This window comes from Hermetia illucens, chromosome 5 (genome assembly GCF_905115235.1).
Source record: "Hermetia illucens chromosome 5, iHerIll2.2.curated.20191125, whole genome shotgun sequence".
Taxonomy (NCBI): Eukaryota; Metazoa; Arthropoda; class Insecta; order Diptera; family Stratiomyidae; genus Hermetia; species Hermetia illucens.
In genome coordinates this window covers 113,607,426-113,628,134 of record NC_051853.1, presented here as the reverse complement: position 1 = coordinate 113,628,134, position 20,709 = coordinate 113,607,426, and the positions used below count along the sequence as shown (strand labels likewise).

General features: G+C 40.2%; 1 protein-coding gene across 1 annotated transcript in view; it reads right to left on the bottom strand.

Moving 5' to 3' along the window:
• Positions 1-2,088: 2,088 nt before the first annotated feature.
• LOC119657375 (carbonic anhydrase-related protein 10) overlaps positions 2,089-20,709 on the bottom strand; it is a 402,093-nt gene continuing 383,472 nt past the window's right edge. Inside the window, exons 8-9 of the mRNA XM_038064260.1 lie at positions 3,252-3,429; positions 2,089-3,196 (exon numbers count right to left, since the gene is read on the bottom strand). Coding sequence (XP_037920188.1) covers positions 3,174-3,196; positions 3,252-3,429 — 201 coding nt within the window. The 3' untranslated portion in view covers positions 2,089-3,173. The remainder of the gene's footprint in view (positions 3,197-3,251; positions 3,430-20,709) is intronic.

The following is a 20,709-nucleotide window of genomic DNA, read 5'->3' as shown; positions in this document are numbered from 1 at the left end:
CTTCATGTAGCTGCTCATATCCAAATCGGTTTCTATTTTGCTGACTGTTTCTTCTGGCCTTGAGGCAGGCTTTGCGGCATTCTCCGATTTCAGAGTTCCACCAAAAGTTCGGAACTTGCGTGACATGCTCGACGCAAGTTTTCACCAATTTGTAAAGCTTTATGTTCTGCGCTTCCTCCAAGCGCTGTATTTTGCTGCAAAACTTCTCCTCGTCAAACTTATTAGCTGCTCACTTTTCAACTCTCGTCCGGGACCATTTTATTCGTGTACCATGCATGGTTTCATAAATAATGGCCTGGTGGTTGCTATGTGTATATTCTTCACTGACATCCCACTGGAGATCTTTAGCTAAAACATCGCAAAAGAAATAGACATCAAGTGTGGCTGGTAAACAAAAGTATGTGCCGTGAAATATAAAAATCGACCACGCACTGCGACGCCTTGTCGAGGCATCTTCAATTCAAATATGAAGACATAATCCGGAAGATCAAGGAACTACTCAACGTCCCGGAAGCAAGGAGAAAAAAGGAGGTTACTGGGTAAGGTAAATGACGAAGTATACAGTGACATCGATGAACTTCAGCTCGACCAGCTCGTGGGACTCCAGATTATAATCAAACAAAATGTCCTATTGAACACTCAAGCTGAGCCATATTACTCAGCGGTCTCTGATCAATTGGAAGAGTTTGGCGGAAAATTAAACTCTGCCATCAGAGCAGTCAACGAAATGAGTAGCTGGTTTAGATGAGGTGTTCAGATGGTTCACCTGGACACTAAGTACAGTAGAATTCTATCCACTCTCTATGGCCGCGGAGACCACCTGGGTCTGGTAACGAAAAACACCCTTACCAAAGCTGTAGATGATTCGTTTGAAACACTACAAATACCGCTAGATCGCATGTTGCGAGGGTGGTCAGATGAGGATCTTCGGCTTCCTTTGCATAATTGAACCACATGGCTATTGGTTGCTCCACGTCACCGCAATTTCCCGGTTCCTCAGATCGACGTTCCTACGATCGCCATTGACTACGTTGTGTGCTGCTTTGAGCAACAGGACAACCTAGAAAAAATTAATGATGAACAACAGCTGGCTATATGTCGTAACTCTAACGAGAGCGACGCGAGTTTGCATTGAAAGGTATCGGTATTCTACAGAGGGGTAGCAGCTGTAGCACCCAGACCAACGGTATACATTCGCGTTCCACGTTTTTGGAGGCAAGCAAGGTGGTTTCCGCCTTCACGATAGCAACGCCCCCGGTGGAACTGATTATAATACAAATGTACTATTCACCCGTCAGCTCACCACCAACTACAGAAGTTGGACATCAGGTATCTCACCCAGCAAAATTCGAGATTACCTGCGATGTTTTAGCTGCAGCGCATTGACACCGCGTCACTACTGGCCTAAGTCTTGAGTTGATTGCCATTAGGTGAACGGTAATGCTCCAATTCCTCGTTTATCGCCGGCAGATATTCTGGGAGGGAGAATTACTGTATCATCGATTACGGAACTTAATTAGCCGGCCGCCCCCCAGCATGTTAAATTCATTTAACAATAGTATAGTCATTGAGAAATTCTTAGAGCAAATAGAAAACTCAGCACGAGGGTGAATATATGGGCTAATAATCAAAAGACTGCCAATGTAAGGCCACGCATGAAATTCCGACAAGAGAGGAGATTCGCGAAGCCTTGAAAAGGAACGCGGACTAACTTGATTGTGAAGTGGAGAATGTGCCATTCTGTTGCCTCAAATTTATCGAATTGAATCCAGATGCTGAGATAAAACGACTGAATCTGACCAGAAGTAATTCAATGCTATCTCCACAACTATAGTCATGTAGAACCGGCGGCTGTAGAGCGCAAAAACCAGCAGATGGAGAGACAGATACAGCATTTGTTGAATGAAGATCCCACATTTGCCAGTTTGGAAATCTCTAGGCGGATAATTTAGAGAGACGTACCTTTCTAGGATTTTTAGACAGTCGTGCCACACAAAACAACGCAAACAAGGCTCCAAATAGTATTATATACTTACCTAGAAACCAACCGAAAATACTAAAAACAAATTTCCTATTTCGTTTCATTTATATAACATATTCTCTCTCTTTTATTATCTTAATTACAATTCATATACAAATTTTCTACAGAAAGCAACATTTATTCCAATCGAATTCTTGAATTCCGCGCAAAATTAATTTCCAGATATTCCAACAATTTCCGAACACATTGATTTTCTTTGTTATGCTTGGGTTTTTTTTCTGTTATTACCAAAATATTTTCATTCACGGAACTTTCAAATTCCAGCGTTTCAAATCAAAACCTTTCTAGAGCGTTTTCGCCCCAATGCAAAACACGTAAGCGATTTAACGATATTCATATGCATATGTTCAAATTCAAACAAATCAGCGTTTGTAAATAGTATAATATTACGCTAGCTCTCAACGCAGTACACGCTACTGACTTGTACGTACGATATGCACAGTTCTAATTATTTTAAGCTAATTAACGTTATATCTGTTTATTTGTCCATTTTTACACTTAAGACGGTATTTACAACCTAAATGCTGATATGTTTAGCCTACGTTCAAACTGAGGTTTGCGTAACATGTGACATTGGTCGGGTCCGTTGTCGGGCAATATTCCAAACCTTTGATTAATGCTCTTTTTCGATTATTTCTTTGCATTGCTTACGTGAGTCAAATAAACATTTTTGCAGCGAATCATTCCTTTTCAGACGTCAATCACATTATGGATTCCTCTTCGACGACACTTTCCGTCAAAGTACTTCTTAGGCCAGCAGAACATCACACATCCGTGTCCATTGTAGAAAATGTTCGGAAGCGACTTCCTTGGAGGAACGCTAATTAACAGTCAGCAGCAGGTTGTGATTCTGGAGATGCAGAATAGATTTGGAGAAAAAATGTTTACACTACACACGCAGGTACAAGAACATCCCTTAAACCTCCATCGTAGAATCCTGCTCTTTTAAATTTACCATCACATGTTCACTTCTACCCGCTACAGCTTGCACTCCTAGCACAAACCATTTGCTGGTTGGGTGGGTGGTTCAATTAAATAAGTTTTCATCCAATTTCTTACATGATATCTTTTACAAAACTTTTTAGATTACGCTTATAGTCTTATGGAAGATCCCTTGAATTCTCACTATTACTTAGTGTTGTTTCCAACTGTTCGCTAGAAAATAAACCTTCTCTCGTTAGCAATTCACGCTCCTAACTTTTCTGTTTACCTTTATAATGAACGTCGCGGTACATACTGGGACACGCTTTTCCACTTTGTTTCGTTCGGAAATCTATGTTAGTTCTGATAGGCCGATGGAGAAGAGGTTGCGGTGGTCTGAAATTATTTCCTACTGGTGCCTTTGGATGATCAGGTCCACCCTGCATCAGCCGGCGTAAGGCAAATAACTGCAAGAAAATAAAACCGTACATTAATCTTTTGATTGAAGTTGAACCAAAGCCTGTAATATACAGAACAATATAAAAATGTCTAACTTTTTGTCAACCTACTCATTACATTGGGATTTAACCCTTGAACCCTATGATGAGGCGGGGGGGGGGGGGTGATTACCTAAACCCCACTCAATATTCCCATTAGGGGCTAGGGCAGCGCCCTTTTCACATTAGAAGGGGGTACTTTACAGAGAAGGTCGGAACCCCATACACTTTCATACCTGGTCCACAAGTGAAGTAGTGAATATTTAAGTCTAGGGTAAGCGTAACCCCACTAGTTTTGTCGTTTTTAAGGTTTTGTTTGCAAAACATTGACCAAAAACAAACCGATTGAGACGAAATTTAGTGAGAAGGTGGGAACTGTGAGCGCCCAGTGAGTGACAACTTGCTACGTTGAGATTAAGGGAGGGTCGCCACACATGCAAAAGGGGGGTGTAACATTTTTTTCATCGAATATAGTCATGTTGGATATCAAATGAAAAATCTTCATTAGTACTTTTCGATGTCAGTCCTAATTTTTACATTCGTTGAAAAGGCGAGGAGTGGGAGGGGTCGAAAGCGATGATTTCTGTAACGGACCAACCAAAAAATCTGAAAAAAGAATCGTGCAGCAGCCTCTTTACGGTGTCCAGGCCTCAAAATACTTTCCATATTGATATCTGCTGAAATTAAGCTAATAATAGTATATTACTATATTTTTGGGTAAATTGAGTAAAAACCCCCCTTGAGTTTACGCTGGAATAATAAAAATTTGTAGTAATAGAGTATAAGCATATTATCCTCAAATTTGACAAAATGGCACTATTACTAACAAAGTTACAGAATCTTAAAGTTGACTTTACCGTGTAAATTTACTGCAACTAAATACCAATATCACACTAAAGTGTGTATTCTGACATGCTAAATGCATATACATAATGGGCTACATGCAAAGGGATAGCTCTTCATTTAATTACAGTCACAGAAGAAGCAAACAAAACCTTTCATACTTTCCTCCCTCTACGGTTACCTACCTTGTCGTGGTAGGGGGGATTAGTAAGGAAGATTCTCCAGGAAACGGGAGGTGACATCTGAAGCCAAGTGGTAATCAAAACCCCAAGCCAAGGTGTGACTACCGTGCCGAGGGCTGAATAGTCACAGGGGTTAAGATCTGGCCGTAAACGGTGAACTCTGGGTACCAGGCGACCCCCAGTTTCAACTAGTCTTGTCTCGGCAAAAAGGGGCTCTGCCGAGATCGACCTACTTTCCCCGATGCCGAACTGAGGCCATGGCAGCCAATTATGGAAAAACAGAAAAACAAAATCATAAACCTGTTAAACAAACACAATTAAACCTCGATCGTGACGATGCAACCCCGAGTGAAGGGGCAACCCTAAGCTCAACGATGAAGAATGGGCATTTAACTCGTTCCATAGATACAAGTCTGCAGGTCCGGATGGCGTCATTCCTGCGCTAGCAATAGAGGGAATTGATGCCCTGGATTTACATATTCGGAATATATATCGCGCATGCCTAGCACTCGCTTATAATGGGGGCGCCATTTAAATTGAAGGGATGTTTTTTTAAAAAAAATATAAACAAAAGACCAAATATTTTCAATTTTTTTACGTAGTCATTTATTTTGCTTCAGGGAGATTTGTTTTAACTACTTTTTGAAGATGATATCGCGCAAATGTTGGCCTTTGGACTTGATGGACAAATTGGTCCTTTTTTCGGCGTTTTGCATCACTTTGGCCAACGTTTCAGGCGTAATGGCGGCGATTTCGTTTCGAATGTTGTCCTTAAGTTGAGCCAGAGTCTCAGGCTTTCCAGCGTATACTTTGGATTTTAAATAGCCCCACAAATAAAAGTCCGGTGGCGTTAAATCTGGAGAGCGCGGTGGCCAGTCAAAATCACCATTTTTCGATATTATGCGACCAGGAAACAATGGGCGCAATAAATCCATTGTAGCACGAGATGTATGGCATGTGGCACCATCTTGTTGGAACCAGAAGTCCTCCAGATCATTTTCACGAACAATCGGCATCATAAAATCGGTTATCATAGCTCGATAACGGTCGCCATTGACGATTTCGGTAGCACCAGCACCATTTTCAAAAAAGTACGGCCCAATGATCATTGTTGCACAAATGCCGCACCAAACTGTGACTTTTTGTTCGTAAAGAGGCTTTTCATGAATTATTTGTGGGTTTTCAGTGGCATAGAATCGACAATTCTGTTTATTTACACCTCCAGATAATGAGAAATGTGCCTCATCCGACATAATGATTTTTTGCCAGAAGTCACTTTGATTTCGAGCCATTTCCACAGCCCATTTGCCATAATTGACACGACGCACATAGTCGGCTGGGTTTAATTTGTGCGCCATTTGAAGTTTGTACGGAAATAACTTTAAATCTATACGAATAATGCGTCTAAAAGTGGTTTCCGGGATGTTCAATTCCTTAGAACGGCGTTTGGTCGAAGTTGTTGGAGTGGCATCAACACTGACTTGAACTTCGATATTCACGTTGTGTTTGCACAATTGAGAAGTTATTTTGAATGTATAGCTGCACAATTTCAGCACGTTCTTTTGGAGTGTATCTGTCCATGGCGAAAAATCTCCTAAGACTGACGTTTGTAACGCGGTATTTGATTAGTCGATTTGACAGTTCTGTCAAAAGTTATAGTGTTGCCAGATGCCTTCAATTTAAATGACGCCCCCCATATTTGCTATTATTTGGCGTGATGTGTAGGTGTTATTCATTCCCAAACTAGGGAAACCCACTTATACAGACGCAAAAAGCTTCTGACCGATCAGTCTAACGTCCTTTCTACTAAAAGGACTAGAAAGACTAGTAAATCGGTTCATAAGGGATAGGCAACACGCCTACCAGAAAGGCAAATCCACGAAGATAGCACTCCATGAACTTACGGTAAAAATAGATAGCATGGAATCGAACCACTACTGATCAGTTGGATCCTTCACATGCTAGAGTGGAGAAAAATTCACATATCGGTCGACCAGAAGTCTATTGAAGCAGGATGTCTTAGGGGCTGCCCACAGGGAGGGGTTCTCTCTCCACTGTTATGGCTCTTGCTAATGGATACCCTGCTGTGGTTCCTGGAGGAAAAAAAATCTTCGCACAAGCATTTGTGGACGATCTAGCGGTAATCATTACCGGCAAGTTTGCGGACACAGTATTCGACCGCTTGGATGTAACTCTGCATGTAATCCATAGTTGGTGCCTCCGCAATGGACTCACGGTGAACGCTAGGAAGACTGGACTAGTTATGTTCACTAGGAACGTAAATTTACCCCCCATTCACTTGGAGGTGAAACGGAAAGCAGCCAATGACGCATATAGGTTCAATACCATACTCGACTATGGAGAGTCTTCAGGAGCAAGGCGGAGGGCAAGGGTAAACTCCTCACGATCGAGGTAGATGACCGATCCCTGAAAGCAATTAAACGTCGGAGTTGTCATATCAACTACCGATTTGGCAACATACCCGTGCATGTGCACAGGGAAAAGCCGAGGAAAGAGACCTCGGAGGAGCCATCGGGTGGAAAACTTACCGAGGTCCCTGAAGAATTCTCGGAAGCCATAGAGGTGGAAAGAACTGGATCAACCAGGGAAATAGACCTGCTGCCCAGTGAAGAGCAGAAGCTGGACGACCTAGACCTAGGACTCCTAGGGCTCAGGGTGGACAGCGACGCGCAGGAAAGCGCCATGTCCACAAGGACACAAGCAGAGTCTAGCAGGGAGAAAAGATTGTGTACGGGACAAGCTGGTTGATATTTATTTAATTCTCGCAACTGGAAATATTTATATTTTTCTATTTATTATGTTGATATATTTTTTTCCTAACATTAAAAGCGTCATTTTTATAAATAAATAATATATTCAATGTATTTATTAACATTTTTCGAGTAAAACAAAAGCTTATTAGAATTGATTCGGTGTCGGTTTGCCCTTCCGTCTGTCTGTCACCCAATAAAACTACTATCGTCTCCTTCTGTTTTTCTCACGGGACTCTCGAATTACATTACTTCGCCGGGTTCGATCAGCATATATCTGGCACTCATGTCTATCACGCAGGCCTCTTTGCCAAATATTGTTCGATAAGCGCAAGATTTCGGAGTGCAGTTAAACAATTTGTAGCTCCCAATTTTTTTCTATTTACTTTTTTTCTAGTGCATCTGCCCACACTGAGGCTGTGAATAGTTCGATCGCGCTGACTACCCTTGAAACAAGGATACGACCGCCTTAGGCCACTTATATTCGATAATGCATTATCTATGCCCCAGCTTTGATCTTTATAGACGTACTCTTCCTTTGCTTAGTAGCAAATACCACCTTCTCCTTTTGTTCTGTCAGTGATAGGTCAGCATTCTCTAGCCAGGAATTAATGTCGTGAACTCTTTCATAGGCATAAATTTCGACTTCTTCGAGAAGGCGTGTAACAACCATCAGCCCAATATCGCCAGCAAAACCGATGGTGGCCACGCCTGTAGGGAGATCTAACCTTGGCACTCCGTTATACATAATTATCCACAAGAGTGTTCCTAGTAAGGACCCTTGGGGAACTCTGTATATTGTTTGGTATGATTTAACTCCTTCATCTGAATCACAGCACAGAAGGCTATCAATTAAAAAGTCGCTCTTCGGTACTTCGGCCCTCATAATTTAATTAAGGCCTCTAGAATTTTGCTCCATCTTGGAGAACTGACGTCATTCTTTACGTCAAGTGTTATCACTGCAAAGCATTTGTCCTCTTCGAGGGCGGTTTTAGCTATGTTAGCAACTAGGTCAACCGCGTCAACGGTGGATCTCTTCTTTCGAAGTCCAAACAGGTTCCTTTTCAGTAATCGAAAGTCATCTGCGTTAGATTATTCATTCAATTAATTTGTCAGTATTATTTAGAAGGCGTATCGGTCTGTATGATGAAGGTTCACCCAGAGCTAGAGATTGGCTTGGGTATGAGAACAGCCTCCGTTTTTCGACTCTATGGGAAATGCTCCTTCCTTAAGATATGCGGTAAATACCACGGCAAACATATTTAGCACAATATTCACAGCTGCCTTTAGGGCTTTGTTGGGAATATTATCGAAGCCAGGAACCTTTTTTTCTGCTATTTTTTAGCAGCTTCCAGCACCTCTTCATCGCTTACCATTGGAATTTCGACGTGATTCACTTGGACAATAGGAAGGCTAGCGGTATTCATAAGGTTCATCACTCTCTCTTCTAGTAAATTAGGGCAAGTAATGGATGGAGAACGCTTGCCTTTGATTTTAAACTTCAGTTTGCTTAGCGCTATCCCAGGGTCCGGTTCAGCTTGCTTACACAGCGGTTTGAAGTGTTCGCTTTTACTTCTTCCTACAGCCACATGCAATTTTTTTGCAAAACAAAGCCTTATTAAAGTTGGTTTACTGTCTATCTGTCCGTCTGTCTGTTTGTTCGACCGTCACACCCATTCTTCTCAGAAACTCGTATACCGGTTGACACCAAATTTTATGGAAAGGTAGGAACGCTCACGAGTCCAGTGAGTAAAATCAGCCTATGTGAAATTCCAGGGAGGGGGGAGTATCTAAAAAGAGGCGTGTAAAATTTTTCTTCGCTAAATATACTCATAGGGGCACCAAATGAAAGGCCTCGACAAATACTTTTCAATGCTTTCCAGGCATTCAATGCAAAAGTGAGGAGCGCAGGACTAAAAAGTGGTCGTTTCTTTCACAGGCCTATACTCAGAACTTACCCACCGGAAAATCTAAATAAAATTACGAAACTGCCACTATACGATGCCTATAGTGGAAATAAAGTGAATGGTATATTGCTATTTTTTTGTAATTGATTGGAAAACCCGTCGATATAGCCTTTAATATAGAGCATGATCCTATAAAATTTGCTGGAAATCGGACTATTACTCACAAAGTTATGTTGTCGCTTTAGTGAAAATTCCAAATTTTTTAATGTCAGTAGCACATGAAAGTGAATATTTTGGGATAATATAGATATGTGTATACATTATGTTCTAGGTATTAATGTAATAATGTTTTTATATAAGAAATACATAAAACCTTTTTGGTTTTTAATTTATTTCATATTGTTTTTAAAACTAAAGCGATAGGAGAGAGATGGACTTGACGTGTTTACCATGTCATCAGAGAAGATGTAAATCAGCAACTTTCTCGAAATAACGAACGATACATCATCCGAGGTGGCCCTGAAGTGCGAACATACCCTTGGGGCTGTTCTTCTGTAGACTGCACTCATTTTATGTGCATTACTCATTACCCTGGTTGTAAAGAGCTTGCAAATATGCCTCGTTTCTCGTACATTTACGGATCGGCGTTTTTCGCAAATATAATTTACGTACAACTTCAAATTAAGCATTGAATCTATCATAACTCGCCAGTATTTCACGGCCGGCTTAGAAGTGATGATATGAATACCAATTCTAATGTGATAAGTGAGGATCTCTTCTTTTTTTCCTCCGCCTGTCAGTGCAACGTTCTCTGACCACACTGTTCGCTCTGCAAGAGTACCTCACAGCATTCTTGAGATACTTTGCAAACACAACGAGTACTATGCTATCGGCGTAGTCCACCACCGTGGACTCCTTTGGGACCGGAAGATTAAGTACACTACTTCACATAATGTCCTATAGTAGTGAACCCAATACGAAACGATGCTAGACACCCGGGGAGATAACTTACTCTATGGGTCCGCCGCCGGTGTCATACCAAAGCGATGTAGGGACCTCTGTATAAGCCTCCAGTTGGTCTAATTGAATGCAATTTCCACGTTCAGGGTAAAATATTTTCTAGTATTATTCTTTTCGTTAACTGCATTTTCAACCAAGCCGGCAACCAATTTGAAGCATCAATGGTTGATCTGGCTTTACTGAAACCATACTATCGATCTGAAAGTTCTGTTTTGCTCTAAACAACCGGGGACAAACTATTGCAGATTACCCGCTAAGTTAAGTTCTATCCCCTTGATCCTGTGGCGCAGCAGGGTTAACAGCATTCGAAATTTATTTCGAATGTTGTTAATTCGACTGTCAGATGCCACCACCGGGATTCTCCGTGGCTTGGAAAATAAATGTGAAAAATAATGGTTGAATGAAATGTGAAAAAAATTAAAGTTTGAAAAGTTGACTTGGCAACGAATTTTGTGTCAAGCTAAATTAATTATTGAAAACTTGTAACATTTTTCAACTGAGAGAGTCTCGCCAGTTATTCCTCAACTTTGAGAGAGTCTCGCTAATTATTCCTTTATTTTAGAGGGAGTCGCTAATTATTCCTTAACTTTATATCAATAAGTTGCTAGCCATATTCATATCCAATATTTGAAAGAATCTAGAACAATCAAGTCGTATCAAGACCAAAATACTGACGGGTATATTCCCTCGAGCACGCAATCTTTAAAACCCCCAGCGAACATATCTTTTGTGGATTTCAAGACAAGTTTAAAGGTCCCATCCGGTATTCTGTCCAGGTCCAGAATTTCGTTCTCGCCTATTCTGCGCAGGTCCTTAACAACACTTTTGTGGTTACTGAAAGAATTGGGAATGCTATTTACACTGCGTGGTACTCGCTTCGTAGTTTGAAGGTAATTGCCTGGCGATCGCTGAGGGTGTAGTCCGATAGATAAGATACGTCGGGACAGGACTAACAAAGGTCGGATCTTCCATTGAGGCAGACTCCCCCTTCCTACTTTCGGAAGCTGGTCTTGGTTTTGACATTTGTTGCAAAGGCGGGAGTTCGGGGGGTCAAAAGTGATAATTTATTTAAAGGGGCCATACTCAGGAACAGCTCAACCGAAAAATCTGAAAATCGGCTACTATATGGTCGCTAGGCTCCGAAATACCTTCCATACCGATATTTCTTCAAATAAAGTTAGTAATAGTATATTACTTAAATTTTCAGTAATTGGCTGCAGAACCCCCTTAGGTTCCTCCTAGCACAATGACCCTATAATATAGAGCACCAATGTAGGCTATAATATAGAGCATGATCCTACCAAATTTGGTGAAAGTCACACTATTACTAACAAAGTTGTTATGGGTCAAAGTTGCCACTTTTTTGAAAAGATTTTGAATGTCAATATCACCCGAAAGTGGATATTCTCACATAATATGTGCATATGTTGTGTGTTATAAAGGAAATATACAAAATCTTTCATATCTGAAGCGTCCAGCTTCCGGTTTCCCAACTTGTTTTTATTAGAACCAAAATAGTATTCCTACACTAGACACCATGTTTTCATGTACTTTTTTGGGATTTTTCCAGTGGAAAGAATTATTTGGAATTTAATTAAATTTGGACATTATATTGGTAATATTTAATTTATTTTATAATCAAAACATTAAACATTTTGCAGCTGTTAAAAAATAATATTTTAATTTTTACCACTTTTTTCAATACTTATTCAAATATCTATATATATCTATATATATATATATATATATATATACATGTATGTATAATCTCATCCCAAATGATAGTTTATATCTTCGGTAATTTTGAAGGGATCATACCTTCAAATTTCGTAACGACCGGTTTATTACTTTTTGAACTAGAATTCCCGCCAATGTGAAAAAAGTCATTTTGCGAAAAAGGAGTTTAAAAAGCCGGTATATATGGTGCATATCACACTCCTAATTACAATGAATATACAGCTACAATAAATGCAAACGTACTCTAGAAGGGATTAACGCCAAGTAATTCCAAGTCTTATTCCAAGACGCTACAAGATAACGCAAGGATATACAGTGACCTTTTGAGCGCTTGAGCCTGTACCTGATAATCGCTCGGTTATGTGTCCATAAAATCTAAAGGAACACAAATTTTGCTTGATATTTTTGCAGCGTATTCTGTGATAGTTAAACGATCGATCCACGCAATACAGGATATTCGATTCTGGAAAACTGCCAATGCCGTTTTCCCCCTTAAGCGAGCATTAAGGGGTTATTTTATGTAAGGACCTTTTATGTCCACGTATATATATGAACCTGAAAAGTCCATTGGTCAATATTTTCTCATATCCATCTGAGCATAACAACGGATTGGTTTTGGAATATACTAATATTAAGTAATATTTAGTAAATTAAAAAAAAAACTAAAAACTAGACAAATCGGAAGCTGGAAGTTCATCGCCTCAGGTGTGAAAGGTTTAGTGCATTTCGTATGTGAAATCTTAAATTACACGATGGTTACATAGAGTAGTAGTAAGCCATAGTGTTTATGAACTCAATATGTCAGACTATTCACTTTAATGCGATGTCCACCATATTATGTATTTACATACCATGTTGGTCCCGAGAACAGATATCCTTCAAACACTGCTGTATTTGGAGAAAACACTGTTCTAGCCACGATGGTTAGACAGACTATCCAAAGTACCTCCTTTTTACTGTCAAAAGGTCTCTAGACCCACCAATGGCACCATAAAATATAGTTACGAGAATGCTGTCATATCGGGAGAGCCAAAGCCTAATCAATAATAGTGCAGAGAGTGAAGAATGTGCAGGCACCACGGTTACGAGCGCCAATGGTAGAAAGGAGGTCTACCTTTTCTCTGTAGTCACAAAAAAGCCACTGGAATATAATTCGCACCCACGTCATAGTTGCAATTATGTATGAAGAAGTGATCGATAATCGCTCCCATTTTCATCTACACTATTCTTAGTGCGGAGGTGTGATAGCGTCTAATTACTTGGGTCTGTTCTGAATGGAACCGTACGTTGTCCTTTTGTAAAAACTTGGGTGTTTACTCTGAAGAGGTGTTCGTGGGCCACGAAAGTGGGAGAAAGTTCCTGGTCAACCGGTCCAGTCCATCATCAAGTCAATGTGGATGGAGGACTCAATCAATCACTAACCAGAAAAAGAAATTAATATTTCATCGAGTAACATATACGCTTTAGTTGTGGAGTGTATTAAGGGGCGGGGCAGAAATCACATTAGGAGGTTTTTAGTATCGATTTGTTTTATTCCATTCCATTTAGTAATTCCATTTCATTCATTAATTTAGCTATCCGAGAATATATTGTATAAATTTAAGAGCGACATTCATGTTCCTCCAGATTGTATGAGAGTAGAACTGAGCGGTTACCTGATACAGGGCCAGGCTGAACCGCCCAAGAAGTTATCGCTTTAGGTTTATACGTAATCTTGTATTTATACGACGGGTCCACTTGTATTTGTTGCAACTGTATTTTGTAATTAAGAGTGAGAAATGTCTTCAAATACGACAGAGGACTTTGCAAGCAATTTTTTTAAAATGCCATTTTCACATTGACGGAAATTGTAACACAAAAAATAATTAACCGATCATTGTGAAATTTGGAGGTATGATTTTTTTCAAAATCACGAAGAGCATAAACCAATATTTGAGATGAGATCATATTGCAGGGGTATTTTTTAAGGGTTTGTGTATCCTTTCAAATAAAGTTAATAATAGTATATTACCATAATTTTTAGTAATTAGCTGCAAAATCCCCCTTAAGTTAGCACCACTAAATGCAGAATGTAGGTTATTACATAGAGCAAGGCCCTACCAAGTTTGGTGGAAACCGCACTATTACTAGCAAAGTTATAATTGGTCAAAATAGTCGCTTCTTTGCAAATTTCAAACTGAATGCCAATATCACCCGATACTCTCACATAATATATATTTGCAAAAAAATTGTAAAAATTGAAATATGTTTTTTTCTCAACACCTGTTTAATTTTTAGCTTTAATCATTTTGAACCGCACTGAGGTTCATATTCTTAGAAAATAAGTTTCTTATGAAAAATTAAAATCTTTTTTGTTTCAGATAAAATTGGAGTCTCAAAGAGCTTCATCGGAGTGTTGCTGTTTAACTTTGTTATTTTGCCTTAAATTATTTACAAAAATTCTCTAGAGTTGTCCGCACCATGGCTTATTTAATGTCCAAATTTGATTGAATTCCAATCACCATCCAATACCGCAAACTGACGCATACATATATATATGTAGTCAATTGATCAATATCATCTCAATATATCCTCTTTACTCCGTGCACAAAAGCATGGGTACATATACTTATATATATATACATAATTTGAATACCGCAGGGACCAACTTATACTGACTCACAAAATTGATCATACTTTCGCTGTAAATGGGATCTTTTACAAAAAATTCAACAACCTTTTGATATTTTCTTGAAATATTTATTTTATTGAAACTTCACACAACACAAGGGCAAACAGGGAAGGAATTTAAATAGATTTCTTGAGTATGAGGAAAAAATTAACAGTTATGTACTACTCCAACGTGATCAATTTTATGAATTTACACTGTTCTGTGGAAAAATTAAAATTAATTCTTGGTTTATACTCCCCTGGCACCTAGTGAATCATAGATTCTCACTGTCATACTACAAACTAGATTTTCACAAAATTCCTGTATTATTGCGCTCTATGCATTCTACATTCCCTTGTGAGGTTAGGTCTGGATATTGGTAACGTTTTTGTTCCCCAGTCCTGGAGCCGTTTGGTGGTCAATTTTGAGGTGCACTGTGGATCATTTTCCTGCTGGAAAACAATGTTTGAAGTACGAGTCCTTAAACCTTCCATGGTTTTGAACAAACAATGCTGAAGAACATTAACAAAAGAGGTCGCTGTCATTCTTTCTTCCATTTTCTCAAATCTCGTAGGTCATTTTCTAGCCATACAATCCCATACCATAATTGAGCCTCACGCAAATTTCAGTGTGGCCTCTGCATAGTATGGTTGTATTTTCCCTTCAAGATTTGTCTACACCCGTCCGCGGCCATCTGATCCAAAACGCTTTATTTTGATCTCATCTGATCATATAGCCTTCGCTTAGTTATTTTCAGCTCACGTTTTATATTTTTTGTGAACGCCAATCGTAATTTCTGCTGTCTCCCTATTAGCAGGGATTTCTAAAAATTTGTGCCCTCTCTAGGAATAGCATTTCGCAGTATTCGTCGGAAAGTTTCTGAAAATATTTCCAGCTTGGAAATTACTGGTCAAGTACTTGGGTAAAAGTCCGTTTACGGTCTACCTTATTTTTGACAGGCAAATCCGATTGTTTTGTTTGCGGATTTTGCTTACCACGCCAAGGGAGATTCCAGTTTCCATTGAAATTTGTCAATGTGTTGCACCATTACGCAGCATTTCCTCAAAAACCTTGCGAATGTTGTGATATAAGGTCTTGCTCTCTTTTCCGTGCATACTGATGATAAGAAGGAGCTTGATGATTAATTTTGAATTTACTTCTCGTCCTACATTTATATTCATGTAATATTTTTAATTTGACTTCTTTTTACAAAGTGAACACAGCTGTCCACCACTCATCTTTACTCCACACAAGAAACTCACAAAATTGATCATTCTTCTTTTTCTTCAGCCTTTGTCCCGTTCACAAGCGGGGTCGGCTCGTCGTGATCGGCTTCGCCATTTGGCTCTATCGAATGCCTGATCTGGGTGCAATTTCGAGGCTTTCAAATCCCCATCCAGCGTATCAAGCCACCGTTGCTTAGGTCTGCCTTTTGGTCGTTTACCATCGACTTCGATGTTCAGACCAATCTTTGCAAGTGAATTCTCGTTTGCACGAATTGCGTGACCATACCATCGAAGACGCCTCTCTCGCAACTTTTCCACGATCGGTGCAACCCCATAACGATCGCGGATATCCTCATTTCGGATGTGATCTAAACGTGTGACGCCACTAGTCCAGCATAGCATCTTCGTCTCCATTACCGCGAGACGCCCTTCATTGTCTTTTATGGTCGGCCAACACTCAGAACCATAGAGAGCGACTGGACGGAAAATATTGCGGTAAATTTTAGATTTGAGACGTTCGTTGATACGTCGATCACAAAGGACACCAGTTGTGGAACGCCACTTCATCCAGGTTGCGTTAATGCGTGAAGCAATTTCATAACGCAGGTCTCCATTGGCTGATAGCGTTGATCCGAGGTATTTAAATCGCTCAGATCTGGGCAGATCACTGCCGCTGACAGTGATTGTGCCTGTTTCATGGGGATCGGTCGTCAAAAATTCAGTTTTGTTTAAATTCAATCTGAGACCGTGTTGCATGAGGCGATCATTCCATTTTTGAACAAGTTGCTCGAGATCATTTTTGCTATCAGATGCTAGAAAAACATCATCTGCATAAAGCAGTGTGTAGGGTGCTGGACGTTGGATATCCCGTGTGACGGTGTCCATAACAAGGACAAAGAGGAGTGGTGAGAGGGCACTTCCTTGATGAACTCCAACAGAGACACGAAGCGGTTTTGATACACCCGCCATACTTCGAACTTTACTTTTCGGATCGTGGTAGAGCAATTGAACCCAGCGCACGAGTTCTTCTGGCACGAAGTGTTGTCGTAAAGCATACCAGATGAGTTCGTGTGGTACACGGTCTCTAGATCCAGAAAGGCAATGTAAAGAGGGCGATGCTTCTCACGGTGTTTCTCCATGAGTAACGGCGCAGCGTGTATTGCGTCAGTAGTTCCGCAGTTTTTGACAAATCCGGCTTGATTCACGGTTATTTCAACGATTTCGCGAATACGGTTGTCAAGAATGCGTTCAAAAATCTTCATGATATGGGAAAGTAACCGGATCGGACGGTAATTTGAACATTCTGCTGGACTACCTTTCTTTTTCCATATTGGAACAGTGGTACTTTCTTGCCAGTCAGATGGTGTTCTTCCTTCCTTAATAACCCGGTTAAAGAATTCACTCAGCCACGGTGTTGGGTTCCAGCTCTTTGCTTTCCAGAGCTCAGATGCGATGTCGTCAGGTCCTGTTGCTTTCCCCGATTTCATTTGTTTTATTGCCTCCTCGACTTCAGTTGCGCTGACTGGTGGAACTGCTCCAAATGTCGGCAATGATTGTGGAAGTGGAGGATGAGCAAATTCTTTAGTTGAAATCTGCTCGAAGTATTCTCGCCATCTATCCGTCGCGGCTCGACGATCAGTAAGCAAAGTACCGTTCTTGTCATTAACACAACAGAAGTGTTCGATATCCTGTGTGCGTTCATCACGGCTTTTAGCAAGTCGGTACAGATCTCTCTCGCCAACCCGAGTGTCCAGTTTATCGTAAAGATTTTTGAAATGGTTCGCTCGGGTGACAGCGACCGCTTTCTTTGCTTCCCGGTTGACATCCTTATAAATTTGCCAATTAGCAGGCGTTTTATCGTCGAGAAATTTGTATTAGAGGCGTTTCTTTTCACGGACCTTCATTTCAACATCATCATTCCAAAGCCAAGTATCTCGGTTGATGTACCGCTTACCCGGCTTGGTGACCCCGAGGGTTGCAGAGGCCGCTTTGTGGATCGTGTCTTTCATTTGGTTCCATGATTCTTCCACATTCGTAATGGTTGGCAATCGTATGAGTGATACCGTTTCTTCGTTCTTCTCACCAAATCGCCACCATTTAATGCGCGGCGGGCCAGTGCGTTCCTCACGCTGTTTTATCGGTGGCTTAATTCGCAGGACAGCAATCAACGGCCGATGTTGAGGTGCGATGGTCTCATAGGGAACGACTTTGCAATCAGTGACAGTGGTAAAATGTTGACGTCTTATGAGAATATAGTCGATTTGCGTTTTATTGTTCCCACTATAAAATGTGGGAAGATGCGACAATCGTTTGATGAACCATGTATTCATAAGTACAAGGTCATGGGTGTCCGCAAAATCGATTATACGCTCGCCACCTTCATTGCGCGCTCCGAACCCCTTTCCCCCATGGCACCTGTTACCGTCTGCCTTTTCACCCACATGACCATTAAGGTCGCCGGCAATGATTATGTAATCGTCAGCGGGCACGTGACAAGTCTTTTCATCGAGAAGTTGCCAGAAGGCCTCTTTCTCGGCATCAGGTCGACCTGTCTGTGGTGCATACGTGGTGAAGAAGTGAATAGTGCGATCAGCTGATATAATGGTGAGCTTCATCAGCCGATCATCAAATCGTTCGACTTCTTTAATGGCATCACGGAAACCCTCTGAGATGGCAATGCCAACACCATATTGAGTGTGTGGGTTACCAAAATAGAGAAGTTTGTAGCCATTTTTACCGCGTTCGCGTTCAATGTCGCAGCTTTTGGAACCAGACCATCGGGTTTCTTGCAGAGCGCAGATGTCAATGCACCTTTTCCGAAGGGCTCTTGCGAGTTCCTCGGTCTTTCCAGTTAGGGTACCAACATTTAGCGTGCAGACACGTATTTGTTTTGTTCGTTGTGTGCGGACTAACTTGCTTACGTCCTGACGCCGTCCATGCGTCAAGAACCCTTGCCCATTTCTCGACAGGACCGGGGCCCGTCCTGCCGCGTCGACTGAGGTGGACGCCCTAGCATTTCTGCGAGGCCTGTGACTTAATCCGATCATCATGTTTGTAACGACATTCTATGCATTTTCTTGGTCGACCTGTCGCGGGGCCTGTCACCAAGAGAGATCAGGTAGGATTTAGCATAGTAGAATAACTCCAACTATACTCTATTTATCTCTTTCCCTGATCTCAGCATTTTATTTTTGTTTTACTGAGGATAGTACAGAGTACGTTGCCTCAAACCCTCCTCCTTTACCTGGGCTTGGGACCAGCATACTATGTTAATAGTATCATTGAAAATTGATATACCGTTAGTTGTTGATAGTGGATAGTGGAAGTTCAAAAACTAAACAATAACAATATGAAATGCTATTTGGAGATTTGCACACTTTGGAGCTACAACATTACGAACGTGATCAATTTTGTGAGCCACTGTACATACATATCCATTTTAATTGCAGACCACTCGCAAATATATATGCTTGTCTCGAATAATTGATACTGATATACAAATTTATAAAGCAAGCAAAAAGAAAACTAAAATGTTCCCTTGTGACCCGTCGCACACATGAGTTTGGCTTATTTAATGATGACGTCATACGTCATACGTCATTTCTTAGAATACAATAAATTTAAATTTCCCACCAATAGTTGGATTCACTTCAAACTTTTCATCAATTATACCGATGCAAAATTTTGTACTTTTAAGATCAACTTAAGGAGGCTTTCTAGGTAAATTTCTAAAATATGGTAATATGCTATTAATCACTTTATTCGAGCAGGTTTCGGAATGGTATGTATTATGTGACCTAAGTTCTGAAAACGAGACATGTTTCACTTTTCGCAACACATATTTTAAGTCCTCAATTCACCATGTTCCACTCAATATCAAAAATTGAGACCTTTCATTGGAGCCCCCCTAATGACCATAACCTGCGAAAAAAATTTTGTAACCCGCTTTCGTATATAGGGACATCAGAAAATAGGGTTATTTGCTATATGTAAAAGGATACACAGACCACACCTTCTTATCAAATTTCGTAACAATCGGTTCAGCGGTTTCCAAGTAAATCGGATGTGACAGACGAATCGATTTTAATAAGGTTGTGTTCCACACAAAACCTTAAAAAATACTTGAAATAAGCCTTATAATATAGTTCCTCCCTTCACGTGAATTTCTACAACTTCGCCAATTTAAAGTATTTTATCTTTATATAGATACTACTGACAAATTGTTTTTCTCAATAATGCTTAACCCTCAGGATATGGACTATCAATATAAAACAGTACGGACTCTGTTAGCCTAACCCGGTCATTTTATTTGATTGTATGTTTGATTGTAGTTTAGCAATTAAATCACTTTTTTTCGTTAATAGGCAATTTTATCAAAAATTCAACCATTTTCTTCTCAGACTAGTAATTTTCTTTATTGAAAAAGTGACAAATGAAAATGAAATGAATTGAAAAATTTATTTTTCTTTCAAAAGATCCTATTTTTCTGAAAGAAAAGATACTGATATTTAATAGGTGGCTTTAGAAAGCTGCACTTTGAAATAGTCTTTTTCATTTTCGAATTTACACCAAAAATATATTCTTTTCGAGATGGAACGTATGCGGCTTTTAGGTGTAATAAAGAGAAAGTTGTCGGAGTAATAAAAATCATAAATCTGAAAAAAGAAATATTTTATAATGTAGGAATGTTTATTTCTTCGTTCGTATATTTGATAACGATTTCCAAAATGTCACCTGAAAATGTAACCCTACGCTTCAGTTGCAGTTTTGACATTCATTTCGTTAACTCTAGTTCCACTTGTGCCCACTCTTGGAGCGAGGTATGAAAACCGAACGCCTTTGGGGAATGAGGCTGATTAAGCTGACCCCTCCCCCCCCCTCCTTTGTCATAACTGTCAACGTCAGTGCCCGTTC